The sequence below is a fragment of the Emiliania huxleyi genome (assembly GCF_000372725.1).
Source record: "Emiliania huxleyi CCMP1516 unplaced genomic scaffold EMIHUscaffold_80, whole genome shotgun sequence".
Classification (NCBI taxonomy): Eukaryota; Haptophyta; order Isochrysidales; family Noelaerhabdaceae; genus Emiliania; species Emiliania huxleyi.
The window spans coordinates 447,098-468,740 of NW_005196020.1; the positions used below are offsets into that span (position 1 = coordinate 447,098).

The 21,643-nt window shown below is 66.8% G+C and overlaps 8 protein-coding genes across 8 annotated transcripts; 4 read left to right on the forward strand and 4 right to left on the reverse strand.

The window, feature by feature from the left end:
- Nucleotides 1-6,959: 6,959 nt before the first annotated feature.
- EMIHUDRAFT_106658 (hypothetical protein) lies at nucleotides 6,960-7,924 on the forward strand (the record flags this gene model as incomplete). Its single annotated transcript, XM_005759355.1, has 3 exons — nucleotides 6,960-7,410; nucleotides 7,464-7,588; nucleotides 7,700-7,924. 3 exons carry the CDS (start codon nucleotides 6,960-6,962, stop codon nucleotides 7,922-7,924), a joined length of 801 nt encoding a protein of 266 aa, XP_005759412.1.
- Nucleotides 7,925-8,039: 115 nt separating this feature from the next.
- EMIHUDRAFT_438633 (hypothetical protein) lies at nucleotides 8,040-9,304 on the reverse strand. Its single transcript, XM_005759356.1, has 2 exons — nucleotides 8,291-9,304; nucleotides 8,040-8,142 (listed from the first exon to the last, which is right to left on the reverse strand). Exon 1 carries the CDS (start codon nucleotides 9,238-9,240, stop codon nucleotides 8,470-8,472), a length of 771 nt encoding a protein of 256 aa, XP_005759413.1. The 5' UTR covers nucleotides 9,241-9,304; the 3' UTR covers nucleotides 8,040-8,142; nucleotides 8,291-8,469.
- Nucleotides 9,305-9,454: 150 nt separating this feature from the next.
- EMIHUDRAFT_465808 (hypothetical protein) lies at nucleotides 9,455-10,518 on the forward strand. The gene is made up of 4 exons (XM_005759357.1): nucleotides 9,455-9,515; nucleotides 9,588-9,855; nucleotides 9,923-9,938; nucleotides 10,052-10,518. The coding sequence occupies exons 1-4, from the start codon at nucleotides 9,477-9,479 to the stop codon at nucleotides 10,455-10,457; spliced, it is 729 nt and encodes a 242-aa protein (XP_005759414.1). The 5' UTR covers nucleotides 9,455-9,476; the 3' UTR covers nucleotides 10,458-10,518.
- A 986-nt stretch (nucleotides 10,519-11,504) lies between these two features.
- EMIHUDRAFT_438635 (hypothetical protein) lies at nucleotides 11,505-13,824 on the reverse strand (the record flags this gene model as incomplete). The annotated part of the gene is made up of 6 exons (XM_005759358.1): nucleotides 11,505-11,732; nucleotides 11,953-12,021; nucleotides 12,251-12,376; nucleotides 12,458-12,701; nucleotides 13,017-13,132; nucleotides 13,165-13,824. Coding segments are annotated over 6 exons (1,443 nt in total), but the record flags the coding sequence as incomplete, so codon positions are not given.
- Nucleotides 13,825-15,791: 1,967 nt separating this feature from the next.
- EMIHUDRAFT_453382 (hypothetical protein) lies at nucleotides 15,792-16,944 on the forward strand. The gene is made up of 2 exons (XM_005759359.1): nucleotides 15,792-16,100; nucleotides 16,284-16,944. The coding sequence occupies exons 1-2, from the start codon at nucleotides 16,007-16,009 to the stop codon at nucleotides 16,847-16,849; spliced, it is 660 nt and encodes a 219-aa protein (XP_005759416.1). The 5' UTR covers nucleotides 15,792-16,006; the 3' UTR covers nucleotides 16,850-16,944.
- A 61-nt stretch (nucleotides 16,945-17,005) lies between these two features.
- On the reverse strand, nucleotides 17,006-17,973 carry EMIHUDRAFT_218736 (hypothetical protein; the record flags this gene model as incomplete). The annotated part of the gene is made up of 4 exons (XM_005759360.1): nucleotides 17,006-17,077; nucleotides 17,342-17,466; nucleotides 17,520-17,601; nucleotides 17,692-17,973. 4 exons carry the CDS (start codon nucleotides 17,971-17,973, stop codon nucleotides 17,006-17,008), a joined length of 561 nt encoding a protein of 186 aa, XP_005759417.1.
- A 133-nt stretch (nucleotides 17,974-18,106) lies between these two features.
- EMIHUDRAFT_218737 (Hypothetical protein) lies at nucleotides 18,107-19,129 on the forward strand (the record flags this gene model as incomplete). The annotated part of the gene is made up of 1 exon (XM_005759361.1): nucleotides 18,107-19,129. The coding sequence occupies one exon, from the start codon at nucleotides 18,107-18,109 to the stop codon at nucleotides 19,127-19,129; it is 1,023 nt and encodes a 340-aa protein (XP_005759418.1).
- A 1,510-nt stretch (nucleotides 19,130-20,639) lies between these two features.
- Nucleotides 20,640-21,519, reverse strand: EMIHUDRAFT_438638 (hypothetical protein). The gene is made up of 2 exons (XM_005759362.1): nucleotides 21,382-21,519; nucleotides 20,640-21,277 (listed from the first exon to the last, which is right to left on the reverse strand). Exons 1-2 carry the CDS (start codon nucleotides 21,491-21,493, stop codon nucleotides 20,844-20,846), a joined length of 546 nt encoding a protein of 181 aa, XP_005759419.1. The 5' UTR covers nucleotides 21,494-21,519; the 3' UTR covers nucleotides 20,640-20,843.
- Between the last annotated feature and the right edge of the window lie 124 nt (nucleotides 21,520-21,643).

The window sequence follows — 21,643 nt, forward strand, 5'->3', positions numbered from 1 at the left end:
GTAGACAACGGCCAAGACGATGGCGAGGACGAGGAGACACCGGACGACGGCAGGCGAGACGAGGAGGACGGAGGCGAGGGCAGAGACAGCGCCGCAGTCGACGGAGGCGACAACGATGGAGAAGGGGAGGGAACGAAAAAGTGCACAGAGGATGAGGATATAAACTGGGACGACGCAGCGGAGGGGATAGACGAGGGAATCGAGGGACCGGAGGGCTTTCGCGACAGCGACGATGACGACGAAGGCAGGGGAGGAGACGGAGGGGCGACACGCAGGAGGAGCGAAATTGCGAACGGCCCGAGCAGAGAGGGCGACGGCGGAGCACGAGGAGGCAACGGAAACGCTACCAATGACGCGAACCGAGGCACGGGCGACGGCGGGGACGGGGAGGGCGACAGCGACGTCGAGGTTGACGCAACGATATCGAGAGCGCCACCCAAAAGGAGCCGGACAGCCATGGAGGTCACCGAATGGAGGGCGAACGGCACAATACGAAAAGGCAGGGCGAGGCGGATGGAGAACGAAGTGCCGAGGAGGCCATGGTGGAGGGGAGGGACGGGAGGACGAAAGAAGGGCGAGGAGCACGAGCGGCCCGCACAGGCCGCGAGCAGACAGCGCCTGCTGGCCATTTCGAGACATTCGCCAAGAACGCTAGCTACATGGGAGGGCTTCGTGAAGGATGGATTGAAAAACATTCGAACAAAGAAGAGGCGACGGGAGGAACCGGCAGAGGATGCAGTGACGTGACACACACACACACACACACACACACACACACACACACACACACACACACACACACACACACACACACACACACACACACACACACACACACACACACACACACACACACACACACACACACACCGCTCACCCACGCGCACCGGGCGCCTTGCACTTTAAATGCCGTGGGGCTCCTGTCGTTAGACGTGGAGACGCGAGGGTTGCCCCCCCTTGCCCCACCACCTCGTGTGTGTGGAGAAGTTTACCTTACCTTACCTTACCTTACTACAGGTTCTAGGGATGGCTCATTACCAATGCGTCACTATATCTCCCCCTAATGCGCCTGCGACACTGCGGCTCCAATCCAGTGGCGCCGCCACGGTTCGCTTTGTTCCCGTGAGGGCCGATGCGTTGCGAGGTGCCGCCGAGGCGACAGCGAATCTGCGATACTTGAAGTCGGTCGCAAAGATGTCGGCGACCCGATAGTCCTCGCCACTGCCCTCTATGGCGCCTTCGGCCTGAGCCTCTGTCGTTATCTCCCTGCCTTTGAGGGAGGTCTGCCGCCACCATAGCTCTCGGTAGTGGTCCTTGTTGCCGTCCACGGCAATGTTGTCGCCGTCGAAGGACTGCCCAATAAGCCCGTGCGGCGCCACCACCTTGCCCGTCCTTTGCTGTTGCTCGAGCGGGTCGCGCAACGGCAGGAACGAGAGGTCGACCTGCTTCTTGAGGGTCGTCGCGGATCGCCGGATGAACCGTGCGGTCGCGTTGACCGCCCAGCCGGCTGTACGTACGTAGAGCACCTCGGCCGCTCCGCGCTCGGCGAACGCGATCGAGACATCTTCAGCGACGAGCGATTCGCCCGGTACGAGTCGCCGGATCCCGCTGTGATTGAGGCCGTGGATCAGTGGCGTGGGAGGCGCGTTGGGGGAGAACTCGACGCGCAGCAGGCTTCCTGACGCCACTGTCGCGATCTTAAAAAACACGTCCGTCACAAAGGTGCCACGGACCTTCAGGAATGAGGGTGACTCCAAGAAGAAGGCGCATGCCTCAAACATGGCGTTGACGGCGAGGCCGGTGTGGTGAAGCATCGCGTATAAGCCGCCGTCCTCACCACGGAAGTCGGCCTCACCGCCGTGAGCAAAGTGGAGGTGCGGGTCGCCTGTGAGGCTCGAGCCGGTCGGGCTCGCTGCCGGCGAGAAGGGCGGAGGCATGGGTGGGTGAGGCGGCGCAGGCGGTTCGGGCGGTGGCCGTGGTGGCTCTGGCGGCGACGGCGGGGGCTTTGGAGACGGGGGCGGCGCGGGGCTCAACGACGGCGGCGGCGAGAAGGGTGGTGGTGATGGCGGCGGCAAGAAGGGCGGTGGCGCCGGTAACGCACTCACGACGAACGAGACATGCTCAGGGGATTCATAAGGCGTGAGCGCCGCCGCGTTCGCGCTCACGCCGAACCCGCCATAAGGCACCACCACAGCCGTGGAGGCACTGCCCGGTGCGAGCACCACGCCGGCGGGCAGTGTCGCCGCGTTGACGGTCACTGTCCAATCGCCCGGAGTAACACTCAGGCTGTAGTACCCAGCGGCATCCGTGGTGACAGTGTGCGTCTCGCCCGCCGCGTTCGTGACGATGAGCTCCACGCCTGCGAGTGTTTCATCCGCCGCGAAGCTATTGGCCGCTGCGGACGAAAACACTTGCCCCTGCACGTACGACGGTTGTACATAGCCGTCCACGTCTGTGCCCACGCCAAGCTCCGGCACGTAGACGACTGTGCTATGAGTGCCCACCGTCTGGCTCAGCGTGGTTAGCGCCTCCTCAGCCGCCGCCGCGGCCTCCGCGCCGGCCTCGGCAGCGGCCGCGGCCGTACTGCCAGATATAGTGGCGCTGCCCGCTGCCTCGCCCGCCGCCTCGGCAGCTTCAGCCGAAAGGCCGTTCGTGATGGCCGTCTCCGCTGCAGCGGCCGCCGCGGCACCAGCTGCTGCCGCCTCTTCCATGGTCTGATCAGCAAGGATGGCATTGCCAGCGGCGGCTCCGGCTGCCGCTGCGGCGTTGGGTGAGAGGCCGTCTTCCACGGCCGTCTGAGCCGCGGCGGCCGCCGCTGAACCCGCGATTGCTGCCAGATCAGGGTCGAGGTAGTTGAGGACGCCGTCGCCATCCGTATCGGTCGTGCCCTCCTCGGCGTCAGGCAGGCCGTCGCCGTCCGAGTCGGGGTCGAGGTAGTCGGAAACGCCGTCGCTGTCTGCATCCTCAGTATTCGACTCGGCCCAATCGGGGATGCCGTCGCTGTCTGCATCGCTCGTGCCCTCCTCGGCATCGGGCGTGCCGTCGCCGTCCAAGTCAGGGTCGAGGTAGTTGGGGATGCCGTCGCTGTCTGCGTCGCTCGTGCCCTCCTCGGCGCCGGGCGTGCCGTCGCCGTCCGAGTCGGGGTCGAGGTAGTCGGAAACGCCGTCGCTGTGTGTGTCGCTAGTGCCCTCCTCGGCGTCGGGCGTGCCGTCGCCGTCCGAGTCGGGGTCGAGGTAGTTGGGGATGCCGTCGCTGTCTGCATCGCTCGTGCCCTCCTCGGCGTCGGGCGTGCCGTCGCCGTCCGAGTCGGGGTCGAGGTAGTCGGAAACGCCGTCGCTGTCTGTGTCGCTAGTGCCCTCCTCGGCGTCGGGCCCGCCGTCGCCGTCCGAGTCGGGGTCGAGGTAGTTGGGGATGCCGTCGCTGTCTGCATCCTCAGTATTCGACTCAACCCGATCGGGGATGCCGTCGCTGTCTGCGTCGCTAGTGCCCTCCTCGGCATCGGGCGTGCCGTCGCCGTCCGAGTCGGGGTCGAGGTAGTTGGGGATGCCGTCGCTGTCTGCATCGCTCGTGCCCTCCTCGGCGTCGGGCGTGCCGTCGCCGTCCGAGTCGGGGTCGAGGTAGTCGGAAACGCCGTCGCTGTCTGCATCCTCAGTATTCGACTCGGCCCGATCGGGGATGCCGTCGCTGTCTGCGTCGCTAGTGCCCTCCTCGGCATCGGGCGTGCCGTCACCGTCCGAGTCAGGGTCGAGGTAGTTGGGGATGCCGTCGCTGTCTGCATCGCTCGTGCCCTCCTCGGCATCGGGCGTGCCGTCACCGTCCGAGTCGGGGTCGAGGTAGTTGGGGATGCCGTCGCTGTCGGTGTCGCTAGTGCCCTCCTCGGCGTCGGGCGTGCTATCGCCGTCCGAGTCGGGGTCGAGGTAGTTGGGGATGCCGTCGCTGTCTGCGTCGCTAGTGCCCTCCTCGGCGTCGGGCGTGCTATCGCCGTCCGAGTCCGGGTCGAGGTCATTGGTCATCCCATCGCTGTCACTGTCCTCGTCGTTCGACTCGTGCCTGCTCGGAATGCCGTCGCTGTCGGCATCACTCGATCCCTCCTCGGCATCGGGTCCGCCGTCGCCGTCCGAGTCGAGCGTCGCGCCGGAGATGATAACAGCGCCTGCAGCTGCACCAGCGGCGTCAGCGGCCTCGGACGAAAGACCGCTGTCGACAGCTGTCTGCGCCGCTGCTGCCGCCGCCACGCCCACCGCCTCCGCCTCCTCTGCCGTCAAGTCAGCATCGATTGCCTCACCCGCCGCCTCGCCCGCCGCTGAGGCAGCTTCGGGCGAGTAGCCACCGCTTAAGGCGGCTTCCGCCGCTGCAGCCGCCGCGGCCCCGGCAGCCGCCGCCTGTTCCTCCACTGCGCCACCAAGCACGGCGTTGTATGCTGCCTCACCCGCCGCCTGAGCAGCCGCAGCCGAGAAGCCTTCGCTCAGCGCCGCCTCCGTCGCATTCGCTGCTGCCTCCGCAGCGGCCGCCGCGTCATCGAGTTTCGTCAGCTGAGCTGAATTGTCTGAGGCGGCGTACGCGACGTCGTCTTTGGTGACGGTCCAATTGCCTGCAGATGGCAACACCTGGCTGTAGAAGCCTGCGGAGTCAGTGTACACGGTGAACGTGACTGTCCCGTTGCTGATGACGACACGCACGCCTTCGAGGAGGATGTCGGTGCCTTCGTCGTACACACCGTTATGGTTTACATCTTCGAACACGTAGCCCTCCAACGTTGGCCCTGGTGGTGAGGGAGCCGGCGAGGGCGGCAGTGCCGGGGAGACCGACGGGGCGAAAGTCGCCGCGTAGGCGCTCGACGATGATGACGGAGCCGCCGATGGGGACGCGCTTGGTGACGCGGAGGGTGAGCTCGTCGGCGAGGAAGACGGAACTGACGTCGGAGCCTAGGGGAAGAGAACCGGCGGTCAGGGATAGTCCTGGCGGCAGCTTCCACCTGGCGGCAGAGCGCCGAAGAGGGGGAAGCGCTGGGAGAGCTGCTTGGCGCTGAAGAGGGACTGGCGCTCGGCGACGCGGATGGTCTTCGAGGTTCGCTAGGCAGGTGTTGGGAGGAGCACGAGCGCCAGGCAGGTGCACTTGGAGCACTTGGAGTGCAGTCATTAGCCTCACATCCAGGCCGGGGAGCTAAGGAGCGCACCCAGCGGGCCGGATGATCGGGATCGGGTTGCGGGCAAGAGAGCCCTAGGTGCTCCAGCCGCCCTCGGCGGACTCGGGGCCGGTGCTTCGACGCAGCACAGTGTGCTTCGTGGTAGCATGAACTCAGAACGGCCCCCCGAGAGCGCCTCTTCGGCGCCCACGGGTCCCGGGGGGTCGGAGGGGTTGCGAGAGAGCCCCGGCTATTTTTGTTTGAATCCCGGAGGCCGTTCGAACATGAATTGACGTTCCACGTGCCCGTCCACAGCACGGACAACATGCTAGCCCAGCAGGCCGCTCCCACCGCCGCCCGCGGCGGAGGCAAGGCGGCAAAGGGTGGCAAGGGCGGCGGCAAGGGCGGTGGCAAGGGTGGTGGCCGTGGCGCACCAGACCCGCTTTGCGCCGCCGCCCTCAACGCCCGATATACTCGGTTAGAGCCGGCGGAGCGACGGCGGCGGAGACACGGAGTTGCGGCCGCCGGCGACCTCACACGGCGTCGAGCGCCGTAGAGACGGCCTCGAGAGCCGCCACCAGGTGTGCCACGACCGCGGCCGCGAGGCTCGTGGCGATGGATGCGTCAGACCCGCTTTGCGCCGCCGCCCTCAACGCCCGATACTCGGTCAGAGCCGGCGGAGCGACGGCGGCGGAGACACGGAGTTGCGGCCGCCGGCGACCTCACACGGCGTCGAGCGCCGTAGAGACGGCCTCGAGAGCCGCCACCAGGTGTGCCACGACCGCGGCCGCGAGGCTCGTGGCGATGGATGCGCCAGACCCGCTTTGCGCCGCCGCCCTCAACGCCCGATACTCGATCAGAGCCGGCGGAGCGACGGCGGCGGAGTTGCGGCCGCCGGCGACCTTCCCCCCTCGACCACGCCGCCGACCCGTCGACAAGCACGCGTGGACTGCCATCGAGAAGAAGAAGAAGGAGGGCGGCGCATCCGGAGCCCGCGGGCGCGGCGTGGGCGGGCGCGGGCGGGCGCGCGGGAACCCCGCCAGCGGAGGCGACAATGCCTCTGGCGGCTCTGCAGGCGGCGCGCGGCGCGCCCCTCGCCGGTCTCCCGCACGCTCCTGAGGGCCGAGAGGGCCGAGAGGCGGGGTTGGTGACCCGGGGGCATGGGCGGTGCGGCCCGCGCCGCGCGCGGGCGCGTGGCAGCCCGTGAGTGCCGAGATCGGGTCTGTGCTTCGACGTAGCATGGGCCCCCGGAGGCCCATCTACAGCAGCGGCGAAGTGAGCGTGTTTGTGGTGTTGGTGTGACGTCTGAGCTTGGATCTGTGACTAAAGCCGCTTACCACTGATGGATCCCCACCCGAATAACACACAGTGAGCGCCCCAGCACTTCACTACGCCCTCCGCGCGAAATCGCTAGTGGTGCTTTGTGGCAGCACATTGTGCTTTGTGGCAGCACGGGTGCGGTGCCCGAGACCGTCGGTGTGTGAGTACGCCACCCTCGGGGCGGGAGTACGGTTGGGGTGCAGAGTCTCCAGAAGCACCGCGTGAGCACTAGGGGGATACGAATACGGCGGAGTACAGCGGGATGCGGCCGAAGAGGAAGTGTCTCGGAAGTGTCTCGGAGGTGTCTATAAATAAATAAACAAAGTGCAGTGGAAAATCCAAAATCCAAATCGCAAACATAGAATAAATAAAACGGCGACACCAAACAAGGGGTGGGAGAAGGACAGGGTCCCCACCTGCGCGAGCAGGATCTTGTAAGGACGATCAGGGACACAGGGGAACGGGGAGCGCATCGCGAGGTGTGTCGGAAATGTCTCGCAACTAATCCCTAGGCATGTCGGCTGCTCACCTCGCTGTGCTCTGCCACCTCCTCCTCCTCCTCCCGCTCACGAAAGGGGTGGAGTTCCTGCCGCGCCGAGCCTTCGGGCAGCTCTCGCGCAGGGCATGTCTGGCGGCACCGCTGACTGCCGTCGCCTTCGGCCGACCGCCGACTGCCGCCGCCTCGGGCGATCTCAGTGCCGCCGCCGTCTCGAGCGGTGACGACCTTGCCGTGATATCGACGGCGCGGAAGTTGGACGGCGTGCTTGCCGATTGGGACGCCGAGATTGCCCTCGTTCAGCTCGGCCGGCAGGCGAACCCGACACTTCGCCCTGCCTCCATCTGGCCACGGAACGACGCCTCTTTCCCTCCCCTCGGCCGACAGGGCGCGTTGCAGTCGTCAGCCAACCTGCTGCAGGAGGATGCGCTGAAGCGGCTCGGCGCAGGCGCGAGGGCGGCCGGTGGCGGTGAGAGCAGTGAGAGCGGCGTCTCGTCACACCGCCCCGTGTGCCGTGAGCAGGCGCCGCCGGCGCGAGCTTCACGCAGCACAAGAACGCAATGCTGACTTACCTCTTCCTGGTCACCGGCGCGACCAAGTACGAGGGAGCCGAAAAGGCGGCCGGGACGTGGAGATGTATCCGAGAGGTGGCCGCGCTGTGGCCGAGATGGAGCTGTGGCGAGGGTCGATAAGACCTGTGGAGGCCGCCTCGACATGTCCACGACGTGTGCGCGTCATGTCCGCGACGTCTCGGATAGGCTGCCGGCTACGCGCGCGACGCGAGGAGGGAGGCGCTGGCGGCGCGGCAGGCGAGTACAAGTAGAGGAAGAGCGCCGACGCCCGACGAGAGGGTAGATCCTCTGGTGGCCGCAGCCAGTCCTCGGCTAGACGTCGGCTGCATCTCCGTTCAGGCGCTCGACGAGGTGGCGCGAGCCGTGGGCATCGAGCTCGCATCAAAGCCGGCGGCGGCTGCCTCAGACTGAGGGCGCTTGGGCGCGGGGAGCGGCATCCCGCCGCGCGCCGGCTCCGGGACCCGGCTTCCGCTCGCCACACAAACATGCAATAAAAGTAATACTTCTCCTTCCAACACCGGACGTGCTCCATGCTACCACCCACTCAACTCCCTCAAGACACACGCTCAATACTGCAGAGTGCATGTCACGTACCATCGCGATTCGCGAAACACGACCCGCAACAACCCCCGGGGGGCCTTCACCCACGCGCACTGGGCCTTGCACTTTGAATGCCGTGGGGCTCCTGTCGTCAGACGTGGAGACGCGAGGGTTGCCCCCCCTTGCCCCACCACCTCGTGTGTGTGGAGAAGTTTACCTTACCTTACCTTACCTTACCCGGGGGGCCAGGTGCCGGCCAGCGCACAACTCAGCGTGGTTCACGACACCACAAGGACAGCCGATGCAGCCGCCCTCGACGAAGCGCAAGCGCGCACATGCATTACATCGGGCTCGAAACGTATTGCCCATCGCACAACTAGATGTGTAGCCTACCGCGGAACTCCCAACAGAACTCGTCACGCGTACGTCCCCGCTCGCGCCTGCTCCTTGATCTCGCGCAGGAACTTGCAGAGCGCGTCGATGTGCTGCCGCACCGCCGCGTCGGCCGCCGCTCCCCAGTTCCGTCGGAGCGGGCCGCCATCGCGCATGCAGGAGAGGGCGTAGTCCACGGAGAGCTCGCCCTTCTTGATCCTTGCCAGCTGCTCCTGCTGGTTTTTTTGCACGCTGTTTGCCTTCGCCACGAAGATCTTTGTGGTGAGCGGTTGGCCGCTCGGCGTGGGGTCGCCTGGCTTGCCCTGAATGCGCAGGCCGCAGGCCCACGTGGCGGCCGCCTCGCCCCCCTGTGTGCGCGCACGCTTCGGGGCAGGTGTCGGCGCACTGCGCGCCGCGTCATCCGCGCCGCGCTTCTTCGTCGCGGCGTCGCCGTCGTGGAGCAAACCGAGCCGCTGCGCGACCTGCCTCGCGACGTGCTCGCGCAACGCCGCGACGTGCGCGTCGATGTCCTCCGCGGACGCGTCACTCACCCTCTGCTTCCACTTGGTCGCCAGCGTTGGACGACCGGGCCCGTTGATCGGGCCGTGGAAGTTTGGCATTCCGTCGGTCAGCCGCGAGAGGCATTGCGCAGCGGAGAACTCGCCTGCGGCGATGCGGCGGTCCAGCTCCGCCTTGTTCCACTCGAGCCCGCTCATCCAGTGGACGCCGAGGTGATGCTCTCCTGCAGGCCACATGTTGACGCGCGCCTGCTCGAGGACGACAGAGTTACGCTGCCAGCGTCGCGACGAGTCCATCGCCGAGAGAGACGACACGTCTCTCCCGGCCCGACTGTCTGGTATCCAGCCGACTCCGCGTGAACTGCTGAACTCTCGAGGGATCAGAGAGGAGAGGAGAATTGCGGGCTTTGAAACGCAACGGCGCGGATTTCTTTTTTATCCGCGATGAGCCGAATGGCCTCGGCCCTGGCTGACCACTTGTGTCCTGGGTCGCGATGTGCACGAATGGCGAGCAGCTGTACCCCACCGCCGCCATGGTAACGAACGCGCAGACGGCTTGGCAAGCGCTATACCCAGGCGAAGAGGAGACATCAAGTGCGAGGGCCTCCGCGCCATCGGCTCACCTCTCTCGCTCCCTCATGGACACAGGCGAGGAGGTGCCACAGTTTGAGACGATGCAGGACTTCATGGCGTGGGCGCAGACGGATCCTAACCAGATGAGGGTCCGCCCGGGTGCCAACAACCTGCCCGAGGGCCAACCCGCGAGTGCCCTTCACTGGTACGAGCGCACCGGCGGCGGCGTCTTGGATGGAGGCAGCGCCTTCTCGCCGGACGCGCAGGCGCCGCAGAGCCGTCAGCAGGCGCCGGTGACCGCCGCGGCCGATCCCGTGTCCACCGATTCGCCAAGCTTTGGCGAGAGCGCGGGCGCTGAGGCCGCTCGCCGAGTCCTCTCTGAAAGCCTCTCCGAGCCTCCCTGTAGGCGAGCGCGCGCGGGGGTACGCGGCGCGCACAACGGTAGTCTCGGAAAAGCCGGCCGGCGCTCTCTCGGCTGTGAGACGGGTAAAGCCGCACCCCCTGCGCCACTGATGGAGGCGCAACCTCCCCGTAGTCGCGATCAACTGGGCCGTGCGTCTGTCGGTCTCGGACTCGGAGGAGGCGTCTGCCCACGGGGTGAGCCGCGCCAACTCGACGAGCAGCCAGCGCTCGGCGGACCCCACTCCGCCGCCCTCGCCAAAGGGCGCGCAAGCCGGCGCGTGCCCGCAGCTCTTCCGCAGCACGCAGCCCTCACAGCGCCGGGGCGGCAGCCAGGCGGGCGGCGGCGGCGCGAGGTTGCAGCGCACCTGACTTCATTTGGGGGACTGGGAGCGGCGGGCTTCCGACCGCTCTGTGACTGTTCTCTGAGGCGCCTCTGGCACCGTGTCGCGCACCGAGCAGCCGACGGCGAGTGCTCGCCCGCCTTGCCCCCTACCCCTCCCCCGGGACGGGGCAGCGGCGCGTGTTGCACCCCCGGCTAGCTGCGAGTGCGGTGTTTTTCTCTCACACCGAGATTCTTCATTCTACAGTCATTCTATCGTTTGAGAAGAGGTGCACAATTTTGAGAAGAGAAAAAACGAAGCTCTGCGGATAAATAAAATTATTTATTTATCTCAGAATAATATGCACGGCAGCACACACGCACGACGCACACGCCCTTCCGCCTTCGCCCTGCGCCCTCGCCGCCAGCACGCAGCCGTCTCTTGTTTCGCATCAGGCCATAGGCCATCACTCCCCAGCTCCCGCGCGCACCTGGAGCGAGATTCCGTCCACACGCTCGCACATCGCCTCGATCTGCCGGCTGAGCTCCCGTCTCGCGGCGCGCTGCACCTCGTCGGGGACGGCGACGGCGTCGACGGCGAGGTGGTGGCGCGTCAGGCTCTCCGTCAGGTTGAGGAGGCGCTGATCGATCGCCGCGCGCAGCGCCGCCGGCGGTGCGCCGCGGCCGACGAGGCGTTGCAACTCGTCCACCCTCGCCCGCAGTGTCTCCGTCTCCTCGAGGAGCGGTGCGAGCGCCGCCGCCGCGCCGCCCGCCGCGCCGCCGCCCGCCGCGCCGCCGCCCGCCGCCGCCTGTCCCGGCGGCGCCTCGGGCTGTGGCGGCGGCGGCGGCGGCGGCTCGTCGTCAGGGATGACTACCTCGGCCGACTGCAGCGAGGCGAACGGGTCGCCCGCGTACCGGTTCCCCCTCTCCCGCGCCGGGTACCTAGGGGACATGCCGCGGCCGTGTCGCGGACATGTCCCGGACATGTCCCGCTCGCCCTCTCCCGTGCCGCGTACCACCGCCGCGTCGCCGCGCTCGCCGCCGCCAGCCGCTCTCGAAGCTCGTCGCCCGCCCGCGTCGCCGCCTCGAGCCCGTCCAGAGTCGAGCGGGCCGTGCCGAGCAGCCACTCACAGCGCGGCCCCTCCGCCCACAAGTCCGCGGCGCGCTCGGCGTACAGCGCGACCAAGTGAGCGCGCGAGAGGCTGCTGCCGCCGCCGCCCGGGCCGAAGCGCTCAGTCCACCGCAGCAGCAGCGGCGCGGCGGCCGCGGCACTCGACGACGGTAGGAGCGCGGGGAGCCCCTCCGGGAAAGCGAGAAGCGCCGAGGCGAGGCGGCCAGTGGCGGACGCGGCGGCGGCGGACGCGGACGCGGCGGCGGCGGACGCGGCGGCGGCGGAGGAGGGGTCGGAGGGGGCGGGCAGTTCGGCCGCTGCGAGGCGCGCGGCGAGGGCGGCCGAGAAGGCCCATCCCGGGAGGGAGGCTGCGACGGGGAGGTCCTACGTGCTGACGACACCGAGGTCAAGGCGGGGAGACGGCCTTGCGCAGAGTGGGCAGTGCAGCGCATGGGCACTGAGCGGGGCACTCGAGCCACAGAGGAGCACACGCGGACTGCGGTCGAAGAGTGCCGAGTCCGTGTCCTCTCGAGCGCTGGCTGAAGCGTAGACGTTTCCAGCTTCTAGGGGGGGAAGGTCCCTCTCGAGGTTTCTAGGGGGGGTCCCTCTCGAGTTCGGCGAGGAGGTGCGGCCGGCCGGCGCGGAGGGCGAGGGAGTCGAGCCAGAGCAGCACCTGCGGGTGGGCGTGTGGCGGGCGTGTCGGGCCAGAGAGGGGGGGGGGGAGAGAGAGAGAGAGAGAGAGAGAGAGAGAGAGAGAGAGAGAGAGAGAGAGAGAGAGAGAGAGAGAGAGAGAGAGAGAGAGAGAGAGAGGGAGGGAGGGAGGGGGAGAGAGAGAGAGAGAGAGAGAGAGAGAGAGAGAGAGAGAGAGAGAGAGCCGAGAGAGAGAGAGGCGTGAGCAGGACCGAGGTCGGGTCCGATCGGTCGAGCGAGAGCAAGAGCGTGGCGGCGGCGAGAGCGGCAGCGGGGCAGCCGCGCTGGCTCAGCCCGGCGGCGTGGAGGTGGAGGGCGGTGAAGAGAGGGCGGTTGGCCTGCGGGACATGTCGCGCACGTGTCCTGGGACAGGTGACCTGTCCTCGACATGTCCCCGGTGACGAGAGAGGCTGGTTTGCCGGCTGGTCATAGTCGAGCCGCGCCTCGCCGCGGAGCCATGCCTGCGCAAAGGTGGGGTGGAAGCCCAGCTCGAGCGAGTAGAGGGCGCGCTCGAGGTGCTCGACCGCGCGCTCGCGCTGCCCCGTCTGGCGCGCGACGGCGTGCAGCTGCAGCAGCGCCTCGACGTGGCCGGGCTCGTGCCGCACGAGGTCGAAGAGGGCCTGTGGGTCGGCGGTGTGCTGCACGAGCATCTCGAGCTCGCGCCTGCGCGTACCATACCTCCAGAGTATCGAATCCAGGGTGGGTTCGGGTCCTAGGGTGGTGTGGTAGCTCGAACTCGCGCCTGCCAGCACGAGGCCGACGCGTCCAAAGCCCACGCCGCCCCTTGTCGGCACGTGCGGCCCACGAGGGGTGTGTGGCGTGGGCGCAGCTGTGTCAGCGCCTCTGGAGCGCCGCGTGCCGCGAAAGGGAGGGAGGAGGGAGGGAGGGAGGAGGGAGGAGGGAGGAGGGAGGGAGGGAGGGAGGGAGGGAGGGAGAGGAGGGAGGAGGAAGGAGAGAGGAGGGAGGAGAGAGAGGGACTCGCGCCTGAGCGCCGCGTGCCGCGCCGTCGGCTGGTAGGTGTACAGCACCTGGCCTCCCTCGCCGCCCCCCAGGACGCTCTGCTGGTACGCCGCGTCGGGCCGAGGCCACTCCGCCTACAGACACTTCCGAGACGCTTCCCGAGAACGCCTCCCTGGCGCGCCGCGTCGGGCCGAGGCCACTCCGCCTTCGGGGTGATGAGCAGCCCCCTGCGGCGCGGCGCGGCGCGGCCGCGGCCGCCGCGGCCGCCGAGGCCGCGCGCCTGCTGCCGCATCTCGTGCTGCGCCGCCCGCACCGCCCTCGCGCCGAACCGGCGTCGCAGCTCAGTCTCTGCGTTGAGCGACTGCGGCTCCACCCGCCACGTGCTCGCCTCTTGCTCGGCGGCGGCGGCGGCGGCGGCGGCGGCGCGCGCCTGCTCCTGCGCCGCCGCCAGAAGCGCCTCCTCCTCGTCCTCCTCCTCCTCGGCTCGGCCCTCTGCTCTCGGCTTGTTCTTGGCCCTGCCGCGGCGGACCCGCGGCTCGGGCGGAGTGCTCGGCCGTTCTGAGGTTGCGCCCACCTCGCCTGGCTGCTCACACACCGCACCTTTGCCCCGTTGCTCCTCCTCCTCGGGCTCCGCATCGTCATCGCTCGCCTCCTCGCTCTCCTCCTCGCTCTCGTCACTCCCAAGCAGGGCGCTGAATCCGCGCTGGCGCGCGGGAGAGGCTGCCGGTGAGTCGGACTCCCCTTCGTCGCTGTCGGAAGAGGCGCCGTCTACATCTTGCGGCGGGTCGCTTTGCGCCGCGCGCGCTCGCTGGAGCAGCCTCGACATAGGAAAAAAGAATACGCGCGCAAGACTCGTCGTAGAGGCCTCACCATCGAAAAGTCGGGCATGGCTCCACCCGCAACTTTCTCGCTAACACGCGCGCACCGCCGAGCCTGCGGCGGGCGCGCTGCGGTCGCACGTCTAACTTCGTCATAGTGCCACGACGTGCGGCCTAGATTTAGCCGCCACGCGCCTCTGCTCGCAAACACTCACCCATTGAATTGTCACTGCCCGTGAGTGCGAGATAGGGCTAGCAGTAGGCAGCTAGCCTCTGAGGAGGGCGTCCATAGACACCTCACTAGACCCCACACACGATCTTGTCCGTGCCCTGCGGCCGGCGAGATTGCTGGAGGTAGAGCAAGCTGCTCTAGCCTCGCATGTCGGTTCCTGTCGTCTGTTGTTTGTTGTGCCCTTGTTTGTTCTCTTGGCACCTTGGAGTGCTGGGGGGGGCGACAGGGAGGATGTGGCCTTGAGTTATGTGTACGCCTACTCAGGGTACAGGGTGTGTGGCAGCCCGCTGGCTGTGTGTCTTGTGGGCCTGTTTGTGTCTGTGTGTCGCTCGTGCGTGCCGTCATCATCTGTCCAGCGTCCAGCCATACCGCGTTGGTGTCCAGTCCGAGCCTGACTGTTCTTCACCTTTCTACCTACCTACCGGACGGGTGCAACTATGGCGGCTGGCTGGCCATGGGACACACCTCGCTCAACACCCACGTCACGGACATCGCCCGTGCCTTTGGCGCCTCGGCGAAAGTCATGGAGGTGAGGCTCGGCTGCAACGACCCGAAACGGGCGCACGACCCGGAGTCCAACCCGTACCAGCGGGGCGACGGCGTCTTCGGCAACTGGACGAGGTCGCAACGCCCCACAGTGTACGACGGCACGTGCGTCACCTCGGTGCACTATAGCATGCTGCGCCCGCTGGCGCACGGCACGCGCCTCGCCACCGACTACGCCGAGGCGGCGAAGAGGAGAGCTAAAGCCGCGGCGTGCGACGCCAACAACTACGACTTCATGACATGGGCGGCGAGCACGCGCGGCGGCATCGGGAGGGAGGCGGCGGCGTGGTTCACCACCAACTTCGACGCCAAATTGGCCCGGGCATCCTCCGACAGCGAACGATGGCGGGTCAGCGGCGAGCGCAAGCGCTTCCTGCAAGTGCACTCGACCATCATTGCGAGGCGCAACTTTGCCATCTTCGACAACAACGCGCACCCGAAGATGGGCGGCGGGAATGCCGCGGGCGCCTCCGGAGCAGTTCGAGTAGGGACGAGAGGGGAGGGGGCGGGCGCGCGGGCGCTAACCACGGACTACTACATGCCGAAGGTTCGAGAGCGACTACTCGCCGCCTGGGTCGCCTGGGGCGCGCGGCTCCGTCGAGGACCGGGCGCGCCCCCCACCCGGCGCGGCGTAGGTCCCACTCTGACGCATGAGGTCTAAGATGTCGGAAGGAGATGTGGTACTCTCAGCTGAAGCCTGAACGCGGATAGAGCCGTGTACGTGCCTCGTGCGCGTCATCGAGAGTCAAGTCGAGTCGTGATGGTGAGTTGTCGTGCACGGTAATTTCTTTATCTTTTCCGCTCAGACCTCAGTGAAACGTGTCGTCTGTCGACCCCCCCCCCAGCCTGGACATGGAGTTGGAGGAGAAAAGAAATACTTGCGACTCCTTAAACGCGAGACTAGTAACGCGAGGTGGCATGAAGGTTGCAGCGAGAATCGGCGAGAGACTGCGAAGAGAGATAGGAAGAGGCGGACGCCCAAGGGTGGGCGACGGCTAGCGCATCACACCCCTCTCGCTCTCCTTAAAATCCCTGTCCGTCCTCCCATTCTCGGTTTCTTTTCTTTCGTTTATTCATAGTCGGGCCGGCTGTCTGCTATAGCCGCAGCCACTCCCAGCTGCTCGGTGTGAACAGAGTCCGTGCAACTCAGAGTTCGTGCAACTCGAGATCCCTCGAGAGTTCACGTCGGCTGGGGCTATACCAGACAGTCGGGCCGGGAGAGACGTGTCGTCTCTCTCGGCGATGGACTCGTCGCGACGCTGGCAGCGTAACTCTGTCGTCCTCGAGCAGGCGCGCGTCAACATGTGGCCTGCAGGAGAGCATCACCTCGGCGTCCACTGGATAAGCGGGCTCGAGTGGAACAAGGCGGAGCTGGACCGCCGCATCGCCGCAGGCGAGTTCTCCGCTGCGCAATGCCTCTCGCGGCTGACCGACGGAATGCCAAACTTCCACGGCCCGATCAACGGGCCCGGTCGTCCAACGCTGGCGACCAAGTGGAAGCAGAGGGTGAGTGGCGCGTCCGCGGAGGACATCGACGCGCACGTCGCGGCGTTGCGCGAGCACGTCGCGAGGCAGGTCGCGCAGCGGCTCGGTTTGCTCCACGACGGCGACGCCGCGACGAAGAAGCGCGGCGCGGATGACGCGGCGCGCAGTGCGCCGACACCTGCCCCGAAGCGTGCGCGCACACAGGGGGGCGAGGCGGCCGCCACGTGGGCCTGCGGCCTGCGCATTCAGGGCAAGCCAGGCGACCCCACGCCGAGCGGCCAACCGCTCACCACAAAGATCTTCGTGGCGAAGGCAAACAGCGTGCAAAAAAACCAGCAGGAGCAGCTGGCAAGGATCAAGAAGGGCGAGCTCTCCGTGGACTACGCCCTCTCCTGCATGCGCGATGGCGGCCCGCTCCGACGGAACTGGGGAGCGGCGGCCGACGCGGCGGTGCGGCAGCACATCGACGCGCTCTGCAAGTTCCTGCGCGAGATCAAGGAGCAGGCGCGAGCGGGGACGTACGCGTGACGAGTTCTGTTGGGAGTTCCGCGGTAGGCTACACATCTAGTTGTGCGATGGGCAATACGTTTCGAGCCCGATGTAATGCATGTGCGCGCTTGCGCTTCGTCGAGGGCGGCTGCATCGGCTGTCCTTGTGGTGTCGTGAACCACGCTGAGTTGTGCGCTGGCCGGCACCTGGCCCCCCGGGGGTTGTTGCGGGTCGTGTTTCGCGAATCGCGATGGTACGTGACATGCACTCTGCAGTATTGAGCGTGTGTCTTGAGAGTTGAGTGGGTGGTAGCATGGAGCACGTCCGGGTGTTGGAAGTCGAGAAGTATTACTTTTATTGCATGTTTGTGTGGCGAGCGGAAGCCGGGTCCCGGAGCCGGCGCGCGGCGGGATGCCGCTCCCCGCGCCCAAGCGCCCTCAGTCTGAGGCAGCCGCCGCCGGCTTTGATGCGAGCTCGATGCCCACGGCTCGCGCCACCTCGTCGAGCGCCTGAACGGAGATGCAGCCGACGTCTAGCCGAGGACTGGCTGCGGCCACCAGAGGATCTACCCTCTCGTCGGGCGTCGGCGCTCTTCCTCTACTTGTACTCGCCTGCCGCGCCGCCAGCGCCTCCCTCCTCGCGTCGCGCGCGTAGCCGGCAGCCTATCCGAGACGTCGCGGACATGACGCGCACACGTCGTGGACATGTCGAGGCGGCCTCCACAGGTCTTATCGACCCTCGCCACAGCTCCATCTCGGCCACAGCGCGGCCACCTCTCGGATACATCTCCACGTCCCGGCCGCCTTTTCGGCTCCCTCGTACTTGGTCGCGCCGGTGACCAGGAAGAGGTAAGTCAGCATTGCGTTCTTGTGCTGCGTGAAGCTCGCGCCGGCGGCGCCTGCTCACGGCACACGGGGCGGTGTGACGAGACGCCGCTCTCACTGCTCTCACCGCCACCGGCCGCCCTCGCGCCTGCGCCGAGCCGCTTCAGCGCATCCTCCTGCAGCAGGTTGGCTGACGACTGCAACGCGCCCTGTCGGCCGAGGGGAGGGAAAGAGGCGTCGTTCCGTGGCCAGATGGAGGCAGGGCGAAGTGTCGGGTTCGCCTGCCGGCCGAGCTGAACGAGGGCAATCTCGGCGTCCCAATCGGCAAGCACGCCGTCCAACTTCCGCGCCGTCGATATCACGGCAAGGTCGTCACCGCTCGAGACGGCGGCGGCACTGAGATCGCCCGAGGCGGCGGCAGTCGGCGGTCGGCCGAAGGCGACGGCAGTCAGCGGTGCCGCCAGACATGCCCTGCGCGAGAGCTGCCCGAAGGCTCGGCGCGGCAGGAACTCCACCCCTTTCGTGAGCGGGAGGAGGAGGAGGAGGTGGCAGAGCACAGCGAGGTGAGCAGCCGACGGCATCCGCAGCCTGTCGCCCCCCCCCCGGGGGGGGGGGGGCGACGAGCGAAACTACGTGCCTACCCAAGTCTTTGAGCCCGGCAGGCGTTGGTGCCTCGTCCGTGCCAGTCCTGCGCCGCTCGTGCCTCTTGGCCGCATGCCTTCTCCGCGCCTGTCACGCTGGCGTCTAGAGTCCACTGAAACAAAGCTGTTGGCGCACTTGGCCGCGACGCTGCTGTCGTGGGCCTTGGCAGTCTCTGTCTCGCGGCGAGCGCGCCAGCTATGCGCGCTACGCCCGAACATGGACATGCTCGGACTCCTCCTCGGGCTGGTCCAGCTCGGAGTGATGTACCTGCCGTACATCGGTTACCACGCGTCCGGCGGGCCCGTGCTCTTTCCGCCCATCTCTTGCGCCAACAACTACACCTGGCTCCGGCGAGCGGCGACCTGGGCGGGGTTCAGCCTGCTAGCCGGAGGAGTCCATGCCTGGACGATCCTAACCAGCACGAGCAATCCGGTGCAGGCTGCAGAGACTTTCGCCGACTTCCTCTCCTACCTCCCTCCGGCTGGCCTCATTCTGCTTGCTGGCAATCCGGTTCCGCTGCGCGACTACGCCACGGCCTTCGCAGCGCCAGGGACGGAAGCGGAATGGATGACACCCGCGGCCTACAGGCACGCCGTGTCGAAACTCCCGGCAAGAAACAGGCCCGCGGTTCGATTGCTCATGGCTGCGCACCTCCTGGGTGCGCTTCTGCTCATAGTCGCCCCATCCATAAGCGGCCTCTTTCGCAGAGAATGGTACACCAAGCTCTGCGCATGCTTCGCGCTCGCGCTATTTGTTGGTCATCAGCGGCGCCTGCCCATCTACCGAATGGCTAGCTCCCAGCTGAGTGCAAAGGTTATGGAGACTTACGCGGGCGCGCCGGGCTGGCAGAACCAGCTGAACGCGCCTCGGCGAGAGCTGAAGCCGTGGAAACTCGTCAATGAGCTTGGCGTCGCGGAGCATCTGTTGCTAAACTCGCTGATGCTCGTGATGCTCTCCTACCAGCATCACGACGAGGTGCAGGGGCTGGGATGGGCATCTCGCATGATAGCTCTTTTGTGGAACGCGGGGTTCGCCTCCTTTGGCGGTGAAATGCTGCTCTCGATGCTGCTCCGGACGGCCACCAAGATAGTGTGATAAACAAACTAGGCGAGAGTGCCTCGTGTCTGCTCGACTACTGTACGTAAAAGACAAAACATCGGGGCGTGCCCCTGGGGTAGTGAGGTTTGGGGTCGAACATGGCACGACGGACCGCGTGCATCCTCGTGTGCGGTGTCCGCGTGAGCGCGCTCGGCTCGCGCGCGTGCGGTGAGCGTGATCTAGCGTGAGCGACATTGTCGATTGTCGAGTTTACACGTCGCTCTTATTGCTGGTTCTTCCGCTCACCCCTCTAAGTCACCCCTCCCGTGGAGGCATGTGCGAGCTGTTCATGCTAGCCATCCCGAGGGAACCTCCTCGCGGTCCCAACCGTGGCGCGTGCGCCCCTCCTCCGCACTGCACTGTCGGAGGGATTGTAGAAGGGCGCTGCATGCGCTGCGCGCGGTGCCCCGTACACGGACCCGATCCCAGCGAAGCGGCGCTGCCCTCTGGCGAAGCAGCACTCGCGTACCTGTCCACAGCCGCACATGTAAAGAGACGCTGCTCGCCACTGCCGCTGTCACAACACTCGCCGCTCTCGCATTGCGCGTGGTTGAGAGGACAGCGTTCTGAGCGTCGGGCGAGTAAGCACCCGGGCCGGGACCAGGCGCGTTGAGCGGCAGGGCGACTGGGCGGCGTGTCGAAGTGGCCCTCCCGCTGCTGCGGGGGCGCACACAGGGTGGATCGGACGGTGGTTGGGACTTGGGAGGGGGCGCCATGGGGAGCGCCGCGGGACTGACAGGCGTGTCATGACTTTGCGGTGCTTGCCTCGCAATGCTGCAAGCAGAGACGGGCCGCGCGGTGCCGAATGGCGAGGTCGTGCCGAGCCCTGCAGGCTGTGTGGGCCGGCCACTCGCACTGGCGACGCTCGTGCTTGTCGACGGGCGGGTTGGGGACCTTGTGCCCGAGTCGGGTGGCCTGTACGTAGGTCCAGGACCCGAGGATTGCAAGGCTATGCCCCGGCCAACCATCCCGCTCGCCGTCTGCTCGACGGCGCACTGGCCAAGGTAGCGGCCGCGGTCCTCCACGCTCCATCTGCCAGACCACGAGCGAGCGGAGCCTATGGAGGGTGCCGAGTATTTGTGTCGGAGCTTGTGGGTAAGGGCTGGTGGTCCTCGCTACTTGCATCTGAAATCTGCATCTATAAAATGTACCCGACCGGGTTGACAGGTAGGTGCAGAGGTGGGGCGAGTAGCTGGCGGGGCCGGGCGTCGAGTGCCGCGGCGGAGGCGGCCGGGCGCCCCACCTCTCCTCGTTGAATGCGCCGGGCGGCGGCCTCCACCGCCGCCTCTCTGCCTGCAGGGCTGGACCAAGGTGGGGCCACGCTTCAGGTTCGATGGTCTGAGAGAGCACCGGCGGCGATGACGTTTGCTTGGCGGTCAGCCGGATGCGAGGAGACGCGGAGCTGCTGGCGAGGCTCGAGTCGGGAGAGGGGATTGTGCCCGCGGGCGTAACGTCATCGTCAATGCTTTCACACGGTGCCGCGCGCGTGATGAGATTGGCTGTATGAACGACAGTACACATGCTCAAAATCCAAAATGACAAAAACAATCAACAGAGGGGGCCGCGTGCACACACCCACCACCCGAGTCAACTCTCGGAACTCGCAGCCCAATCTCTCGCGGGCGGGCGAAGAGTCGCGGATCTGGGAGGAGGACCGGGCTAGCCACCGTAAAGCGTAATGCACTCCCCTGCACGTGGCAGCGCGGGCGGCTCAGATTTGTGTAAGGGCACCGAGCACGACGAAAACGCCCACGCCGAAGAACACGGGTAGGAAAGGATTCTTCGCGTTCGGGTCCGCGCCGAGGCCACGCGACTCGGCGATCATTTTGTCGCGCATTGTGTTGCTAAGCGTGGGCTTCTTCTCCCCAGAAGTGTAGACGACCTGCTGCCCCTCCGGAACCTCGTCGTCGTACAACGCCCCATCGTTGCCTTTGGCTTGGTAGACCCCGCTGCTCTTGGCGGTTGCCGGGTCGAAGTCGGCCGGCTGCTCATACGTCGACGCGCCCGCCGAGTTCCAGTAGTACGTGTTGCCCTCTGCGTCGATTGCCGTGTTCCACGTCAGCTTCGCCTCTGCGACGCCATCCGGCTCTTGCAGCAGGACGAGCGAGCGCGACGCGGCGAGAGTCGGCCGAGCAGGACTCGCGCCTGTCGGTGGGCATGTCGCGGACCGCGTGAGCGGGACAGAGGCAGAGGCGCCTGTGGAGGTGGGGAGGCGAAGGCAGGAAAGCGTGTCGGAAGCGTCCATGCACCAATCAGGAGCGCCGGCGCATGGGTGTGGGAGACAGCGCGCTGCGCCGGCCGAGGAGCAACCAGCCCAAGGGCGGCCGACGTGAAGAGGAACAGGGCCGCGAACAGCTTCATGTAGAGCTCAGCCCCAGCTGCTCAAGACGAAGAGAGCACCGTCGGGAGAGCTGCTCAAGACGAAAAGAATTCTTAAGCCCCAAGCCTCTCTCACAGCACACTGGCACGACAAGGGCGCAGACTGGCGCGGACTGGCACACACACAGGCTC

Coding starts and splice junctions, on each gene's coding strand:
- EMIHUDRAFT_438633 (XM_005759356.1), bottom strand. CDS start 9,240: ATGGACTCGTCGCGACGCTGGCAGCGTAACTCTGTCGTCCTCGAGCAG.
- EMIHUDRAFT_465808 (XM_005759357.1), top strand. CDS start 9,477: ATGGTAACGAACGCGCAGACGGCTTGGCAAGCGCTATAC. Junction 9,516..9,587: donor CGGCTTGGCAAGCGCTATAC/CCAGGCGAAGAG, acceptor TCCCTCATGGAC/ACAGGCGAGGAGGTGCCACA.
- EMIHUDRAFT_453382 (XM_005759359.1), top strand. CDS start 16,007: ATGCCTCTCGCGGCTGACCGACGGAATGCCAAACTTCCACGGCCCGAT. Junction 16,101..16,283: donor CGACCAAGTGGAAGCAGAGG/GTGAGTGGCGCG, acceptor GCGCGCACACAG/GGGGGCGAGGCGGCCGCCAC.
- EMIHUDRAFT_438638 (XM_005759362.1), bottom strand. CDS start 21,493: ATGAAGCTGTTCGCGGCCCTGTTCCTCTTCACGTCGGCCGCCCTTGGG. Junction 21,278..21,381: donor TGCGCCGGCGCTCCTGATTG/GTGCATGGACGC, acceptor GCCCACCGACAG/GCGCGAGTCCTGCTCGGCCG.